The sequence below is a fragment of the Nanorana parkeri genome, unplaced genomic scaffold (genome assembly GCF_000935625.1).
Source record: "Nanorana parkeri isolate BGI_ZX_2015 unplaced genomic scaffold, ASM93562v1 scaffold47, whole genome shotgun sequence".
In the NCBI taxonomy this organism is placed as follows: domain Eukaryota; kingdom Metazoa; phylum Chordata; class Amphibia; order Anura; family Dicroglossidae; genus Nanorana; species Nanorana parkeri.
The window spans coordinates 2836779-2856110 of NW_017306315.1; the positions used below are offsets into that span (position 1 = coordinate 2836779).

At 45.8% G+C, this 19332-nt stretch overlaps 1 protein-coding gene across 1 annotated transcript in view; it reads right to left on the reverse strand.

Annotated features, from left to right (window-relative positions):
• DNAH9 (dynein axonemal heavy chain 9) overlaps positions 1-19332 on the reverse strand; it is a 121174-nt gene that overhangs the window by 92136 nt on the left and 9706 nt on the right. Inside the window, exons 9-17 of the mRNA XM_018573472.1 lie at positions 18578-18735; positions 17522-17660; positions 13707-13994; positions 12453-12663; positions 11449-11576; positions 9388-9496; positions 7754-7901; positions 5902-6076; positions 1256-1429 (exon numbers count right to left, since the gene is read on the reverse strand). Coding sequence (XP_018428974.1) covers positions 1256-1429; positions 5902-6076; positions 7754-7901; positions 9388-9496; positions 11449-11576; positions 12453-12663; positions 13707-13994; positions 17522-17660; positions 18578-18735 — 1530 coding nt within the window. The remainder of the gene's footprint in view (positions 1-1255; positions 1430-5901; positions 6077-7753; positions 7902-9387; positions 9497-11448; positions 11577-12452; positions 12664-13706; positions 13995-17521; positions 17661-18577; positions 18736-19332) is intronic.

Genomic DNA, 19332 nt, shown 5'->3' on the forward strand with positions numbered 1-19332 from the left:
TCGGGAAGGGGGGAGGGGGGGCTGCTTTGTAAAAACATTGCAAGTTAGCAGAACTTACTATGGCAAAGTTTACAGCCACCCAGAACTGAAATACTTTATTTTACCGATTCATATGATGCAGACATATACCGCAGTGCTGTACTAAGAACACTGAGCCAGTCACACCAGTCTCTGAAACAATAGAGCTTACATCCGAAAGTAACAGCCACACATCACACTATCATTATCATTATTATACATTTATATAGCTCTAACGTGTTCTGTAGTGCTGTACAGAGAACACTGAGCCAGTCACATCGGTCTCTGTACAGAGGAGCTTACACTCTAATGTCCCACCCACAGTCACATCAGTCTCTGTACAGAGGAGCTTACACTCTAATGTCCCCCCCCCCCCACAGTCACATCAGTCTCTGTACAGAGGAGCTTACACTCTAATGTCCCCTCCCCCCACAGTCAACGAAGCCAACATAATACTGAACCCTACGGACTAAGACTGGGATGCCACTAAAGTTCATGTGTGTGTAAAGGCGTCCCAATACTTTTGGCAATATAGTGTACATTAAGATAGCTCTGACATGTTCCGTAGTGCTGTACAGAGAACACTGAGACAATCACATCAGTCTCTACACCAGAGGAGCCAGTGGCGGAACTACCGCCGGTGCAGGCGGTGCGGGCGCACCGGGGCCTCAGGCTCTGGGGGGGCCCAGCAAGTTGCCGGCCACAACTCAGCAGTACTTTATACAGAAATGCTATTGTTATATAAAGTATTGCTGGGATGTGTAGTCCTCTATAGCCTGTGCCATTCTGCATTGCTGTAAATATTAGGGCTGCACCATATATTGGCCGCCAAAACATATTGGCTGAAAATGGCACTTTTGGCATTTGTGCCATTTTTCTGCTGATACAGCGGTGCATCCATGCTTTCTTTTCTCCCCGCTGGGCGCTGGTCTGTGTCCCAGCGGGGAGGAGAGAAAGTGACAGCTGGCCGAGTGCTGCAGAAGGAGAGCGCTGTGTTTGTGTTTTTTTTTGGGGGGGCCCAAAAAATAAATCTTGCACCAGGGCCCTTTGTTCCTTAGGTCCGCCACTGAGAGGAGCTTACACTCTAATGCCCCCACTATATATACAGTAGAGCAAATTAACCCACAAGCAGGTTTTTGAACACCTGTCTGTGAAGGCCAGCCCCCCCCCCCGAGACAACACATCACCCCATAGGGACCGATTCAGGGTGAAACTGTAGTGAAGATAAAACACAGACCTGGAGAGGCATTTCCGGATCAAAGTCAAACTTCGGGATGAGTTTGGACCACGGCTCGAACTTCTTGGTCTCGGTGTCGATGTAATAGTCGAAGACAGTGCCCTGGGATGGGAACTTGATGGTCTTGAACTCCGTCACCCACCATTTACTGAATTCTACTCTGTAGTCGACCAGCTGAAAGACATGGTGAGAAAAGTCCATCTTTAACAACATCGCTCCTTCTGCGCTCTGCAGCCAAGTCTTTCTAACCTCCAGCAGATGGGTTTATTTCTCTTTCTTAGGAAAAGCCCCAAAGCTGCACCCTGGACAGACCGAAATGCTCTTCACAGAGCCCAACAGAGTCATGGGTACCTCAATGCTACACATGCAGAATAGACAGGAGCTGCAGATTACCATAGGACAGGGGTGGGCAACTCTGGGCCCCCCAGCTGTTGTGGAACTACAAATCCCATGAGGCATTGCAAGAGGTATAACTCTCAGAGGCATGTTGGGATTTGTATTTAAAGCACAGCTGCAGGGTTGGAGTTGCCCACCCCTGCCATGTGTGTGTGTGTGTTCCCTCTATATTTTGAATACATTGCAATTTGGTTTTAAATAATAATTTGTATTTCACAGGTGAGTGGGATTGGTGCAAACTGAGTTCAGCCAAGCCAGGCCCACAACTGTCAGTGACACCGCTCATCCCAGCCCAATCAGCTGCGGCTGGGGCATTCCCCACCCCTTTGCTATATGTAGCTGCAGGGCGGGGAATGCCCTGGCCCGCAGATGATTTTGCTGGAAGGGGAGAGTGCCACTGACAGTTTTGCGTGGGCTTGGGCACATTCGGTTCACTGGTCTGCTTTCATTTCTAACGTAAATACTTTGTAAAGGAAAAAACATTGAAACCTTTAGCATGTTAAGAGTAGGATGCAATTAATTCCTTATCCAAGATCCCACAACACAGATCCCATCTAAAAGAAGTGAACATGGTTTTTGTTTTCTGACTGGAGCAGCAAGACGAGAGATCAGCTCTGCCTCATAATTCCAGATTCCCAATGGGCACCCCCTCCTGGGGTCCTGGGCTAAATGCCCCTTTAGCCCCCAAGCAGCTCTGAAACCTTCAATAAAGGCTGCAAACTGCAACTTCTGAACGTCCACACCGGCAAGTCTCCTGTGAGCTGTACCCTGCACAGAAAAATCAAAGCCGTTTCCTCCGCCCCCCAGATAATTCTGGAAAAAAGCACTCGTCGGAAACAACATTTCTTCCCAGCTCCGGCTCTTCCCTGAGGATCGGCCTAAGGTCGCTCATTTAAATTCTGCGCTTCAAGGTTTAATCTCTCGCCATACCATTAAATCGATAATAAGAAGCTTGCAAATGTCAAGGCTTTTGTTGTCAGGGAAAAAAAAAAAAAAAAGGTTAAAAACTGCGTTGGAAAATGAAATGGCTCTGAGCCCTTTTATCTGGCTGCCTGCTCTCTCTGCCTCTCGGAATCGCAGACTATCTCCCTGCAGGATGCTGCGGCCGTACGGAGAGCAATATACTGACGTCTGAGAACCCCTAGAATAGCACAGAGAGCTCCCACAGACATGGGGCCCCTTTACATTCTGCAAACCATTTCAGGCTAAACCAAAGCCAGGTGTTCTACACAAGTGTTTGACAGTGAACCCCCCCCCACACACACACACACACTAAAGTAAATGTAACCCCTAACTGATGGCATTTAGTTTGCTCTGAGCCCTGTGTACCATAAACAATTGCCATTTTGGCAAATAAAATCCTTGAATTCACCTTTTTTCCTCCTCTGTTGCATGTCAATGTCCTGCTCTTTGCAGCCACTTCCTCTCTACATGCACTCCAATGATGGCTTCATTCCCGTAGTTCTTCGTTAACATCTCACCCCACAATATAATCAGTTCAGCTTGATCCGAGATGACTAGGAACCTTTCATGGTAGAAATTTGGCTGCAGTCACTGTTGGGCCAAGAATTTCTGGACCGCCTCCTTCAAACACAGGGGTGGCGATGGGGCACGCACTGTTTGAAATTCGTCAAAGTCAAAAGGACTCGGGTGAAATTTGGGCAGTGTATGGCCAGCTTAATTGCAGTAACTGGCTGCAGTAGGTGGAAGCATGCTGGAACTGTGGGAGCCTAAAGCACATCCTTACATGCAGCTCTCCCCGCCATTCCCCACCCCTCTAGAAATCTTGTGATCCTGGAGTTCTCCTTTAAATACTTTCATGACCTTCTTACAAATGGAAAGTCTCAATGTCATTTTTTGTGTATTTGGGAAAAAATTGAACGACTCCGAACTCATCTGCTCCTTTAAAAGAGCAAAAAGCTGGAAAGATGAGAGCAATTTAACTCAAATTAATGTCATCTTGGCTGGAAATTTCGGCTTGTTTTCACATCAGACTGCGCCGCTTCTGCTGGCAGAAAACTTTTCACTCAGTAATCCCATTATCTATATTGCCTCGGCTTCTAGCGACCGTCCTCCGGATTAATGTTGTGTTGAGCATTGAAAAAACGATTCTCTAAATGAAAATACTATACGCCAGTTACAGTAATCCCCATAATTCCCCCAGTATTGTAAGCGGGCGGCGATCTTACGGCTTGCTCGGCGCGGTCTTAATAACAGCGCCTTACGATTCTATCTGAACAAGTCTGAAATATAAGCCTCGCCTGAGAGACAATAGAATTAGCCTCAGACAACAAGGCTCGTTCCGATACAGCGCACCCCGGCTCCGCGAAAAGCGTTCTATAAAAACAACTGCAGCTGATTCATATCGGGATAAACATACCCCTGGGCCAGTTATTATTGTTATTACATAGTATTTATATAGCGCCAACAGTTTGCGCAGCGCTTTACAATATAAGGAAGACATTTAAGTTACAAAATTTATTTATATTTTTACCCTCCGCAATTACGAGGCGTATTATGGTATGCGTTTTCATATGCTTGTGGTGGCCATTTCTCTATACTTGTCAGGGTGCATCAGTCAGCACCCATAGTACAGCCTCTGCCCGGATTGCTGCATGAGCCAATGCGCATGTGCGAAACCGGTGTACCATGCACGCACAATAGGGTGCGCATGCCTGTTCTTGGCACCAGGCAGGCTATTTAAAGATGGCTTCTGCAACTTGCTGAGAGATCTTCAGCTGTAGTCTGCATTCCTGCCTTGTGACCTCGGCTTGTCTTCTGACCTCCCCTGCGTCTTCTGATTTGGTAGCATTCTGCTCGCAAGCGTATGACCCGCCCTGCTCCTGACATTGCTCCTGCTTATGTACCACGCCGACCGCACGTTACCAATCCGGCTCGTTCCTTATCTGGCTTTAGCTTCTCACACCAGTCCTGCCTGATTTGCTATCAGCCACCAGCCACCTCCGGCATCCAGCCATCAGCGCCATCATCTCCGGTGTGTCAAGCACTCATATCATCCACAGGCACTCATGCCCTTCTCTGTCTGTTCAGCTGCTGTCTCATCTCCAGTTGGGCTCAGACGAGAGTGGCAAGGGAAGGCCTTCCTCGTCACTTCAGGCTCACACCAAGGTACGTGACAATACTTTTGGGCAACTGTAAACCCAATCTCATTAAATCTTATGGTGCGAATGATGAGGACCTTGCCCACAATACTGTGTATGAGGATGCAAAACCACCAAATGTGGGACATTGTGCCTGGATGATTATGGCACCTCCAGCATTGGTTGGAGGTGCCACAGGAGTGTAGGGCGGATTTGGAAAAAAAGTGTACTCAAGCGTTTTAGAATCTTGTGGACAGTTTCCTGAGCTTTGCCAGATAAATGGTAGGTTAAGCCAAAGGCTTTATATCTCTTCTGGGGAGAGAAAAGAGCTCAGTTCTCGTAGCCACTGTTCATTATATTTGAGTAGCGAAGGGTGGGTAAAGGAAGTAGGGTAGCACAGAATAGGGAGACGTGTCAAAGGGGAATCTTGGTGTAGGAGGGCTTTGGAGGAGGAAAAAAATTACCACTGAAGCATGGATAGGGTAGTGTGGGAATCACAAATATATGAATTGTGCTTCAAAAGTCATATTAAATATTCTCAGATCTGCAGCTTCCATTAAAACAATCCCTGGTGATCCTTTCCAATGACAATCCTTGCTCAAGCACATCCTGTTATATGGTGACAACGCTCTCTTCCTGTCTCCTAATTGTACTCCTGCATTGTCACCCTGTTACAGGGCTTTCAATGGTAGCTACAAGTGGCTAATTCACCACACATTATGCAGGCATGGTCCACTGTTGTCACCATTGGGAAAGTTGCCCTGAGGAATGCCATGCAACCACTGCTGGAAAGGAAGTGGCTGCAAAGAACCTGTGAGAATCAACAGCACTGAGGTGCAACAAAAGATGAAAAATGAAAATAAATATGTTATTAGAAAGAAAAGTGGCAATTATTTATGATGTACATTGCACAGAGCAATTTTAAATGTCATCCAGTTAGGGATTGTATCCACTTTCATTCCTTATATGACACCAAGTGATGGGCTAAACAATATGAGCAAAATACATAGGGTGTGTGATGTTTCCTTTCCCAAACGCAAGGATAAATTCTAGCAGTGCCCAACAAGACCTGACACTCTGAAAAGAATATGAATTTGTATTAAGCTGCTAATAAAATCATGAATGAGTTTTGAGAGGAGTAGGCCTCACCTGATCCTGGAACATGGCTCCACCAAATGCCCAGACAGCAGCAAACACAAAGTAGAGCTCATACAGTTCTTTGGGACAGTCGGGTGGGGTGTTATCCTTGGTCAGGAGACATTCCAGAAGATAACACAACATCTGCACAATGCTCTGCTCTGGGATGGGGATGATCTTCTTGAACCTGCATAGATGAAGCACCAGAAATAATAAGCGAAGACGTTACGGAAAGACTTTTAATTACTTACTTCAAAGACAGAGACCTTCAGGTGTATAGTGTAAATATAACTTTACTGTCATTCGGTTGGAAGGCTTTTTGATTCCTTTAGTCCCTTCTAACTATAACCTATAAGGTTATCCTGTCTTGTTGCATACCAAGCCCTACTCTAGAGAAGTCATAGTTGCCAAACACTGATATGGTTGGAGGGCTTTTCGAGTTGTTTACTTCCATCTCACTATAACCTGTATGGTTTAATGTCCCATTGGGTCCCAAGCTCTATTCTATAGAAGTCATGGTTTCTAAGCACTGTTATGTTGGAGGGCTTTTTAATTCGTTTAGTCCGTTCTCACCGTAACCTGCGTGGTTATATTGTCTTGTTGGGCCCTAAGCCCTACCCCATAGAAGCCATGTTATAGGGATGATGGTAAAAAAGCCTGAAACAGCTGTATGCAGTTATGAATAAGTGTCTCTTGGACTATATTTGCACTATACACTAATGGTTCAGGATGTGCACCTGACTGATGGAGTGTAAAGGAATTATTTGTATGGTTCCGCCCACTGACCTGAGATGAGGAATAATTCCCTTGGTTTTGGGATATGTGATGGAATGAGACATGTGAATACCTCCTGGTATAAGAAGGCTCTAAAGTGCTGTACACTAATTCGTTTGGAGGGCTTTCTGGTTCCTTTAGTCCCTTCTCACCATAACTGGTATGGTTATACTGTCTCACGAGAATAATACTAAGCAGTCCTATGCAGTTAGGGGCAGTGCAGCTTACAGCAGTCTCAGGTGAGAGGCAGTGCACTCAGAGATGCAACGTAACACCAGAGGAAGAGAAAATTCTTGATAAAGAAATGTGTAGAGTCATTCTCGAACAAGGCACGTACATAAATAAAATACAAACATGGCTTTTTTAGCTTCTGGGGTATATCTGGGGAGCCCCCACCTCCCGCTATGACAAAGGAAGCCGGCTAGACATAATAATATTAAAATATCAATTCAGGCAACAACAGAGGGATTTGGTTCTTTGTGCCGCCAGAATCGAGGACGCGGTCCTGCTTCTCCCATATGCTGCGTGACGCACGGCGAGCTTTGTGCGGCGGATAGCAGGTGCCTTGTGTACGTGGCACTGCTTTACGGATTATAAGAAAAAAAAAAGCCTCCAAAGACATGAAATATGAAAAGACGCCGATGTCTGATGATTATTTCATGGGGAATCTATTATGTAAACATCCCGATGAACCTTTCAACCAGACAAAGCGCGCCCTGAAAGGGGACGTAGACGCTAATTAGTCCGGGTCCTCTACAATACATCTTCTGTGCTGCCGGGCAACAGTCCGCCTCAATGGCTGTTCATACCCCCAGCTCATGAATTCAAGATGGACCCCGGTGAAGGAGCAAATGTCCAAATATTTCTTTAATGAGGCTGTTTGTGTAAACAACGATCATCAGAAATTGATGGAGGACGTGGGGACTGTGCGGATGTCAGAGAGACTGCGTGAACCATAACCATAAATAACTTCCCTCCACAGCTCTCTTATGAATGAGAGCACACAATGGAATCCCATCCCATTCATGGTGTGTGAGGAAGAAACAAATACATCTCTTTAGAGAAGGCCTCACTTCCTCAGTCCCCATACCTGGTCCTGAGCGTGTCCAGGCACAGAGGCAGGTACTTGTCGAAGAGGATGGTCAGGTTGGCTCTCTCGGACTGAACTTCCCGCTTGTCAATCCAGCTGGTGACTGGCGGGTTCCAGCCCAGGTCTGCCGGGTTGATGTATAAAATACCTGGAGAGGAAAACAATTGTAACATTGTTAATTGGTCATTTCCACAAATATCTGCAGAAGATTCCACACCTCAGACATGGCCAAGTATGTTTCTCATTCAATATCTGCCTGTCCTCAAGTCTAAGCCTGCAGCATCTGGACTAGAGGCTCTATAATATTAGGATGTAGGTGGATGTAACACCGGGCATTCTGGATGTACAGATGACCAAGTGGCATTATATATATATATATATATGGGATGCACCAACACCGTTTTTTTGGTATCTAGTACGATAACCGATATGTTGCTTTCGGTACTCGCCGATACAGAGTACCGATACAGGTGCATCCACTAGCATGGAGCTAAATCCCCGGGCAATACGGAAGCCAGGCGGCGGGTGATGACCTGCTGCCTGGATTCCCAGACAATCAGCATCAAGCCAGCTTTACCGGCCAATCAGGAAGCCGGGCGGCAAGTAATGACCCGGTTCCTGGCTTACTGATTGGCCGGGAAGCTGGCTCCATGCTGATTGGCTGGAATCAATGTGCATTAGAAGCTGCAGCAAGTCAGATAGAGCCCGCCTCATTTCCTGGCTGAAGGATATCAAACATCTTCTAGCTCTTTCCTCTCTGGCGTTACTGTCCCTGGCCCCACCCCTTTGATACACTGGATCTCAGTTCTTTCAATCATGGAGACTCAGCATCACCTATGGGTGCTACCTAGGGCGGTCTGCCTACAAATACAGTCTGCTCAGAAATGCCCACTTCTTCAAACAGACATCCACTTATCAAGGCATGTTGATATTTGCATAGTTCCACTGCATGCATCAAGACCGAGGGCTCTTGAGAAGTGTACTGAGGCAGGGGGCTGTGAAGTTTTCAGGAAACTATGTACAGCACCCTGACGGCCCCTCCCACTATCCTTGATCTGCCTGCATTGCACAGAAAAGCACAGAGACTCAGTGATAACGTCACTGGGTCTAGAATTAGATCATGAAAATTGAAATGTTTTTTTAATGTAAAAACTGAAATTAGCATGTTGATGAAGGGGGAACCAGGGAAGGCAAAATATAAGCACATTAAACTTCAGCTTTTGACTACAGCTCTGTCCCTCCACTCTTTCTAAACTAACTGACTTTGGGCAGAGAGATGGTGCCTCTTCCAAGAAGGGTGATGACAACTAGAAGAAAGGCAAAACATTGGTATGTCAGAAGATTATCCTACAATGGACACCATAGTCCAGACCATCAGAACCGTAGAAAATGGCAGCTCTAGGAAGAGCCGTGTTTATCATATAGAATAGAACATTTTATATCCGGCATATAGCAATATTTTAACACAGGCAGATCCTCTAAGCAGAAAATAAAAGCTAGAGACACCGTACTGTGATTTATGCTGAGCAGGCAAAACATTTTTGGTGCTGACAAGTTGTATTTCAGAATTTTCCCCCGATGGACCGGGACAATAACACCCTAACAATCAATGTGATCTAGGAGAGATTCCGTACCGGCTCTGGACACGGTGGCAGGGGTTGCTGTCCTCAGGTGGCTGATCTCAAACACCAGCCTCATGGTGGGATTCAGAGGGATACGCTCATTGCTAGCCAGGGTTAAAACCTGCAGAGAAGATCAATGAGAAAACATGTGTAAGACCTCAACATAAGTGAAAGGATTCCCTTTAATACAAGAGGCGTTTTCCTGAGCTGGCCCCTGTGGACCTCTCCAGCCACAGAAATCTCAATATGTTCCCACCGTACTCAAACCTGGCCACGGCCTGGAGTAAGGGGGTACTGTAGCAACTACCAGCAGGTGGACTGGAACCAGCATGGATAAGAGCATGTCACCAGCACACCATAGATCCATAATCTATAGTCCAAATATTTATTAAAGCGATCACATCACAATGAATGCAACGTGTCCGGGCCACACAGGACCTCTTCAACAGGGTATGTGATTGCCTGTGTGGCCTCGAAGCTTTGATTGCTTTAATAAATGTTTGGACTACTTGACTGTGGCTCCATGGTGTTCCGGTAACATACGTTCTTATCTTCTTATCTTCAGCCACAGAGGTGCATTGGATTAGAGATGATGGGGATGATATGAGGGATACACTGATACCGGTTTTTCGGTATCAAGTGCGAGTACCGATATTATGCTTTCGGTACTCGCCAATACCGAGTACCAATACTGGTGTATCCGCTGGTATGGAGCCGGTTCCCTGGGCAATCAGGAAGCCGGGTGGCGGGTAATGACATGCCGCCCGGCTACCTGATTGCCCGGGAAGCTGGCTCCATGTTGTTTGGCCGCCACAATTGTGAATGGCCCAAGAAACCCGCTTCCCAGCCAAACAGCATGGAGCCAGCTTCCCGTCCAATCAGGAAACCGGGCGGCGAGTAATGACCCACCTCCCAGCTTCCTGATTGGCCGGGAAGCCGGCTCCATGCTGGTTGGCTGGAAAGTCACCTTCCCAGCCAATCAGCAAGGAGCTGGCTGTTCGGCCGGCTCAATGCTGATTGGTCGGAAAGCCTGCTTCCCAGCCAATCATCAAAGAAACAGCTTCACGGCCAATCAGGAAGCCAGGAGGCGGGTCATTACTCGCCACCCAGCTTCTTGATTGCCGGGGAAGCTGGCTCCATGTTGCCCTATGGCACTGCCGGTTAGAGGAAATCTTCCTCTGACCAGAAGTTCCGATATCGGGGAAGGTATTGGAGCATTTGGGTGAGTACGAGTACTCGCCCAAATACTCGGTATCGGCACCAATCCCGATACTAGTATCGGTGCATCCCTAATTGATATGCTAAAGGGGTAGAGCACGTTCACTTTCAAAATCAAATTTCACTTAATTTATTGAATAAAGAGAAGCTATAATAACTTTGAAACAATGCGTTTTGAGGGCCGGGATCACCCTCTTCATCAGGACTTGACGATTGGAAACAATGTATACAAACTAGACTGAGTAAAGAATACAATGTATGTGGTATTGTAAGCAGCAGAACATTGAACCACATCGTCAGCAGCTGGTTTAGGTAGCAACCCTACTCCTTCAGTGTAATGGGAGGGTTAACGTATGGTAGAGCTGGGTTTGCTCATTCCAATTAAAGACTATAGAGTGAAGATAGATTGAAGAATGTACATTGCAGCATATCAATATTTGTGCCTTATTGCTAATTCTGAGTTATTGTGACTTTAATTAGCTCTGAATTCCATGCAAACTGCTAAATACACAAATGAAATATATTTGAGGGCTGTTTTACCTGCCAAAGGATTTGCATTACTATCCATCCAATTCTGAGATTTACACAGTTCTGCCACACAGTACAGACCTGAGACCTGATTTTTCTCTTCATCATCAATCTTTAAGTAGTAATGAATAGAAAGCTCTACTCATTTGTGCCGTATTTGCCTGGAGCTTAGCTTTAAAGTGACCCTTTCCTTTCCCATGTACCTTCAGTCATGTGATCATATGGAAGCAGATGGCTGCTGGTAGACCTCACCATTGACCTGGGTTCAGGCATAATGCAGGAGGATGATTTCTGGATGAACTCTGCGCCATCGGCCTCCTCACGTACCTTATTATCATCCATGACGGTATTCAAGGACTCAATCCACATCGGATCAATATCTCCATCAAGAACTATCCACTTGGGCCCATCATGTGTTACGTTTGCCAGTTCACGCATGATTGAGGAAAACAGCCCTGAAACACACACAGAATATTAATTACGGACTTCAGCACCTTTACAATCCCGGAGGATCAACTCCCCAAACTTCCAGATATCGAATACCGTATATTGCATTTTATTGGGTAAAAGAGAGCAAATGAAATTCACTAATTTTATACTAATACTGTTATTAAGGCCTCATTCACACAACGTAAAGTCGGGTTGTAGGGATCCGTGCGGCATGCATCGGGCCAATCTCGAGAGGGACAGGTGCTGCGTGAGATTGTACGCAGCAGCCTGTTCTTTCCTAATAGAGGATGCGACCGTACGCACACCAGAGCGGGTCCGGGTGTACGTACTCAGACGCAGACAGGATGCCTTCGAGCACGGACACCCGGACCCGCACGGATGTGCAGTTCAGTTGTGCGTACGACAGCGTACGGCCGCGTCCTCCCATAGGGAAGAACAGGCTGCTGCGTGCAATCACACGCAGCACCTGCCCCTCCCGGGAACGGCACGATGCGGCCATGCACGCTGCACGGATCTGTACGGCCTGAATAGTTTGCCATAGCAGGGTGTGTACAGTCTTTGAGGCAAGGTCAGAAAGATGCCTTCAAGTTTTAACAATGTAAGGTCATTCCTGTTGGAAATGCAAGAGCATATTCTAATGTACTGGTATACTGATATGTCTTTTGAGCTGTAGATGGCGCTGTAGTGCAATGTTAATCTCTGTGTGTACGCTTATCTATGATACACAGGAAGTTGTTTTTTTTTCCTATCTATGTTTCCTGCACAATGCTGTATGCACACGTGTAATGTTCTTCTAAGCAAGTATAACTTAATTCAGCATTCCTCGGGATCTCAGTGCTTCATCTAAACACATAACCAGCAATTCCAAGAACCTGACATACCATCCTTCCACTCCCGGGTAGATGGATTAATGATGCCAAACAACTCATCGTTGGTGACCGCTTTAGGGTTCAGGTCAGTCCATACGGGACGTCTCTTCATGATCTGGTAGGTCTTGTTCAGAGACTTCAGCACTTGAGACTTCCCAGTGCCAGCATTACCAACGATGAACACAGAATGCCGGACAGCCAACAGCTCTTCCAACTGGACCACCTACAAGGAACAGACAGAATTTACTAGATGCCAGTCCAGCAAGACCCCTTCTGGTATAACAACAGTATCCTTTCTGGGTGGCTAAAATGTACTTCTAGGGGCAATGCTTTGGGGGCAGTCTGTATGCTCGTCATATAATGCTACTGCACTGCTTTTCAGATGGCTCTCCAAAAACACAAAACATTCCTAGTTTTAGTGTCAGCTCCACCACAGCACAAAATGTGAATCTCACGCCTTCAAAAGGCAACCATTTATTTTATGTTTGACTTGTGTCTTGAAAAACTACTACAAGAATGACCCAATCAATAAATTACATCTATTGTAACCTAAATTATTAATTCCCCAGCTTATATACACTTTATGCCCAAACATTTGTGAATACTCTACCATCATCCCTAAACTTAAGAGCCAAATGTGGACACCCCTCCTAATGATTGAGTTCAGGTGTTTTGCTTCCAATGAAGAGTACTGTCAATACTACAACATACAAAGACATTTAGTCTTGCATGTTGAACTCTGGCCCTCCAGCTGTGGTGAAACTACAAAATCCCATCATACATAAGCCTCTGGGAGTCATGCCTGTGGCTGCCAAGAGTCTTGCATTGACTCGGAGGGCCGGAGTTTGCCCACCCCTGTGCTCACCCAGCCTTGTGTTCCAGCATGACTGTGCCCTTGAGCACAAAGCCAGCACCATAAAGACATGGATGGACCGGTTTGGTGTCCAGGAACATGAGTGGTCTGCACAGAGCCCTGACCTCAACCCTACTGAACTCCTCTGGAATGAATTGGAATGCTGATTGGAAGCCAGGGGTCTTCTCATCCAACATCAAAGACTGTCCTCACAAATGGGCAAAAATTGCCACGGTTACCCTCCAAAATCTAGTGGAATCTTCACTTCCAACGGGGGAGGGGTCCATATTAATGGCCAAAGTTTTGGAATGGGATCACCAACAAGCACCTATAGGTGTGACAGTCAGGTTTCCACAAACTTTCTCCCATACATATTTTTTTTTCCCATACTCACAACACAACACTTATTTTACCTTCAGAACAAAGTTATCTTCAGCTTGAAGTTTCAGGTCCAATACAGCCTGCTTCACAAACTTCTCAAAGTCCATATCCCTCTTCCGGGGAACATCCAGGGCCGGGAACAAGTCTCCGATGAGACCCATGAACACGGGCATGTCATCCGTCACTATCTTGGGAATGTTGAAATCTCGCAGGGCCCTCATAAGGACCTGGTCTTCTGGGCGATCCGGGTCTCCTCTCTTCAGAGAACCAGCTACCACCAAGACAGATTTAATGGCTCTCAAGCCCCAGTCGTAATGGTCCTGTGCCACAGAACAGAAGGTAAGAGGGAAGGCAAGTACAGCTGCTTCATTTGTATCATATGAACTACAAGTGGCAGAAAAGGAACCCAGATTGCCAAAGGGTTATGTGGGATAGGCGACTCTGCCTAAACACTGTTCCAGCCCATCAGCATGGATTAGCTAACCAGTGTTGTGGCATTTATCATATGACCGGCCAGCAAGGGAGTCAGAATAAGTTTTCTCCAGTATCTGATTCTGTTCTGAAAACCCAATTCCAGTTACATTAATTTTTGTTAGTGTCAGCTCCTTGTGACTGATAGAAGAAACAGGAGGGAAAGCCCCTTGATGCTCAGGGAAACTTTTTTCCTTGGCAGTGACATGCCACACACAACTCCTTTTTAGAATTAGAATTTTGTTATGAGCACGGCAGCCACATGGACAAATGGGGCTAACTGGAGTTTAGCTTTATTATAGGTTATAGAATATGATAAAAATACAGATAAAGTCTCACAGACGGTGTTCTGATTCACCTTGACAACCCTCGTGAAGTTCCCAAATCTCACATGGAAAGTGGTAGATGGAGCACAACAACACCAGACACTGGGGCCCCTAAACAGATAATCTGTACTAGAACTAAACACACATACCGGTATTACAGAGAAGAGTACCTGTCAGCTACACAAAGCACCGACCCCTACCTTCATCTGACTTTATATCTACGGAGAAATGGCCTATCGGCACACTGGAAACCAGTGAGATCACGGAGACAGCCATTTTGTAAAACCAACCCACTTCTGTAGAATATGGCCCAATATTATGTGGTTTTGTCAGGGCCAGATTGGACTACTACGTTTTTTCTAAAAAGATAAAGCTTGATTCTAAGTATTAAAGGATCACTCTACACAGAACTGATGTCTGTATGTGATTCAAGCTCGAGAGCTAAACCACCCAATAGCATCTCAGGGACATTTGTGCATACCTTATCAGGTGGGCGAGGACATTAGATTGTAAGCTCCCCTGCTGCAGAGACCGATGTGACTGGCTCAGCGTTCTCCATACAGCACTTAAGATTATGTTGGACCTATTTAAATGTACAATAATGCCTGACTGTGTTAGGACATTAGAGTGTTAGCTCCTCTGGTGCAGGCTTATATGTATGGCTCATTGTTCTCTGTACAGCACAGCATGTCAGAGCTATATAAATGTATAATAATATATGTGTGTGATTTGGGTAAGACATTAGAGTGTAAGCTCCTCTGGCGCCTGACTGGTTCAGCACTGTGGTATATGTCAGAGCTATTTAAATATATAATAATAGTGTGCGACTGTGGTGGGACATTAGAGTGTAATCTCCCCTAGTGCAGAGACTGATGTGACTGGTTCAGTGTTTTTCTACATCACTGCGCTATACAGGAGAGCTCTACAAATGTAGAATGGTAATAATAGTGTGTGACTGTGGGGGGACAATAGAGTGTAAGCTCCTCTGGTGCAGAGACTGATGTGACTGGCTCAGTGTTGTCTGTACTGCACTGCGGTATATGTCAGAGCTATTTAAATATATAATAATAGTGCGTGACTGTGGTGGGACATTAGAGTGTAAGCTCCTCTGGTGCAGAGACTTTATGTGACTGGCTTAGTTTTCTCTGTACAGCACTGTGGTATATGCCAGAGCTATAGAAATGTATAATAAAAAAATGTGTGACTGTGGTGGGAAATTAAGAGTGTAAGCTCCTCTGGTACAGAGAATGATGTGACTGGCTTAATTTTCTCTGTACTGCACTGTGGTCTATGTCAGAGCTATATAACTGTATAATTGTAGTGTGCGACTGTTAGAACGTAAGCTCCTCTGGTGCAGAGGCTCATGTGACTATATACTCTATACACTCCTGCGGAAATTCGCATGGTATACATAGTTAAAATCACATCAGCAGCCTGAGATTCGGCATTTGAGCCAATGAATGAATGATGAGGTGTGACATTGGCAGAGAATGGGTTAAATCCGCCAAGTGACCATGAGTCTCTATAAAACTCCGCAGGACAGCGTCACTCAGCCGTACAATATAAATCTCCAGCGGCTGCAATCATTATTTCATACTCAGCTCTAGTTTAACTTCCAGCCCAACTCAAACCGTTTAAACTTCAAACAACCTTTTCCCTGACTGTACTTGTATCTCGCAGGCTGCCGACTTTAAATCAATGGGGCCCTTTGTCACATGCAGTATTGTAGGCGAGAGCGGGACTGGCCGCTTCACTGAGCCACAGAGGAAGGATAGATTGTTCTGCTCCGCTGCTAAATTACAATGTCACATGCCGGCTCAGTAAATCGGGTTTGATACTGTAACCTTTATGCTGCAGAAGAAGGATGAGCGCAGCAACGGATTCAGCATTAAAGTACAGCAATGTCTGTCTGGCCAAGCATGGAGAGTCGTAATGACTCCTTTCATGAGTGGTCTGCCAGGATTAGTGGTACACGAAGGACGGAGGATACATTAACAGAACACATCAGGATTACATAAATTGGGGGATGGACAATGGAGGGAGAGAAGAGATAAAGAGAGAGACAGAGAGAAATAGAGGAGGGGATAAAGAGAGGGATTGATAGAGAAAGAATAACAAAAAGAGGGGGTAGAAAGAAAAAGAGAGAAAGCGAGAAAGAGAACAAGAGAAAAATAGAGGGAATGATTAAAAATGGATAGTTAGAGAATATATAATAAAGAGAGGGGGTAGAAAAAAAGAGAAAGAAAAAAGAAAGAGGGTGGGGGGGAGAGAGAGAGAGGGAGAGAGAAAGAGAAAGAGAGGGAGAGAAAGAGAGGGAGGGAGAGAGAGAGAAGGAGAGAGAAAGAGAGGGAGGGGGAGAGAGAAAGAGAGGGAGGGGGAGAGAGACAGAGCGAAAGAAAGAGCGAAGGAGAGAGCAAAAGACAGAGAGAGAGAAAGAGTGAAGGAAAGAGCGAAAGAAAGAATGGGAGAGAGAAAGAGAAAGAAAAGAGAGAGAAAGAACAAGAGTGATGAGAAACAGGGAGATTAAGAAAAGGATAGATAAAGAATATCCAAAAGAGTGGTAGAAAGAAAGAGAGAACAAGAGAATAATATAGTAAAACAGAGAGAAAAGGAAAAAGAGAGAAAGAAAGAAAAGGAAGAAGGGAAAGAAAGAAAGAAAAAGGAGAAAAAGTCAGAGAAAGAAAGAGAAATGTCATCGCTCTATTATTCTTATTTAATGTTACATTCAGTCTGTTCTCACTTTGGTTTCTGCAGTTTAGTGAATCGGCATGACAGGAGCCGAGAATAGGACAATAGAGAGCTGCCGATGGGAGAGATGGGAGATCGGGAGATACAAGAACAATATAAGGAATGACTGTAAACTGGAAATAAAATGTGATCATTACCAGCAGCACATCAATTGTGTAAGAAATAAATCAGACGTGCTAACGTGTATCCTACAATACGATTTCTTTCATCTGAAGTGACTTCTGATGATATTTATAGATGTAAAGGTGTCATAGAAATGTGAACTCCCCGCTGGATGTCACGCCTGCACAGGACACACATACCTGTTTGGATAGAAGCTCCTTACACAACTGGTAGAGGGTGATGAACTTCCTGGCCAACAGCCTGGCTTCAATAAAGCCCTCGGCCACCAACATAATCTCACAGATCAGCTCGAAGTCAGGGACCACCATAGCGCACGGCCTGCAGGAGAGAGACATGTCAGTAACGCAGCAGAGGTACTCCTTAGCATTGCAATTGCAGTTTCTGACCTGGAGATCCTACCAGTAACTGCACTTCCTGTTGCAGGCTGACAACGCTAAGCCATTGCCTTGCAATTAGGAGCAGCATTGTCAGCCTGCCAGGTATTCTTCTTCAGTTGGGCTCCCTATTAGGTCTGCAGCCCAATGGCCAACTACAGGCCTGATAGGCAGCAAACAACCAACTGAAGGAGCACACACGGCAGCTTACAATGCTGCTACTAACTGCAAGGCAGTGGCATAGTGTTGTCAGCCTGCGACAGTATGATTCTATGATTAAGCCCATTATTGGGTGAAACATGTCAGAGTGAAGAGGATTAATGGTGGGACAATGTGTACCTCTGTGCTATAAAATATTGAAGCTTGCGGTGTGTGCCCGGACATTGTGGTGAGTAACTGCTGATGCTGGAGCAAGAGGTTGGTGCACCCGCCATACTCTCTAGTGCTGCTGTGAAGGAGCGGTGATATTGGGCTAAGGAAGTTATATAAAGTGACAGGCTTCTCGTTTTTTTTTACCCAATGTCCATTTCCCCTGAAGGCAGCAGCATAACCCTATGTCTGAGAATTTCTTTAGGAGCTGTGTCCGTCAATGGACGATCGAGAAAAAAAATGACTTGTTGAAGCAAACTCCACACTGTTTTTTACTGGTTAGAGGGGGATTCCAGACCCATACAGGAGTCTGTCTATGCCGCAGCCTCACACGTCAGAGTATGTCCATACGAAGCCATGTACAGGACTGGGCCGGACAACACAAACTCAGCTGAAGTTCAGTGATCTCTGTGTGATGTGCCATTTATCAGACCACACAAGGTCACCAGATTATTACAAACTGCTTTTGGAGATTTCACTTCCTGAACTTACCTAAACAGCGCCTTGAGATTTTCTGGAAGCTCCGTGCGGCCGGCGTACCCCGGGTTCATGGTGATGAAAATCCCAACTGATGGAATCAGATTAATCTCCTCGCCAAGAAAGTTAAACCTCTTTTTCTTGTCTCTGATGGCATCCTGAATGCTTTTCACCTGCCAGGAAATAACCAGACATGAATTATAAGATACTGTGCATAGCTGGGTGACACTTATTCCTCGAGAACAATCAGGTCATGGATTTATAGGTTATGGAATTGCAATGACTGATTGGTCAATGAATAACAATTACTGTCTGTAGATTATCCATTGAAGACACATAGGTTCATATATAGATTAGGTATATATGCCGGGTGTGTGGAGTGTCTTGACGTCCACATGACATTTATCAACACCATGGACAGGGCTGTCCCCTGGGTATTTGCTGCCTGAGGCAATTAGATGTGGTTCCCGGGTGGGGGGTGGTATTGGGGTGGGTGCTGGCAGGGCCGGATTTCCCACAAGGCCAACCAAGGCCGAGCCTCGGGGTAGCAGGGAGTAGAGGGGCAGCAGCGGTTTGGAATTCCTATCCCCCAATGCTGGGGACTTCCGGGTGCCGTGCGGGTAGTTGTTTTCTACATTTAGCCCTGCTTTGGGCAAGCAGAGCTAAATGTACAGTGGGGAAGCCTCTGCTTGTTTTGTACAAGTGATCTTGGCGATGTCGCCGAGATCACTTTTATGCAGCCGGCAGGTCTGCTATTATCCATGGGGGGG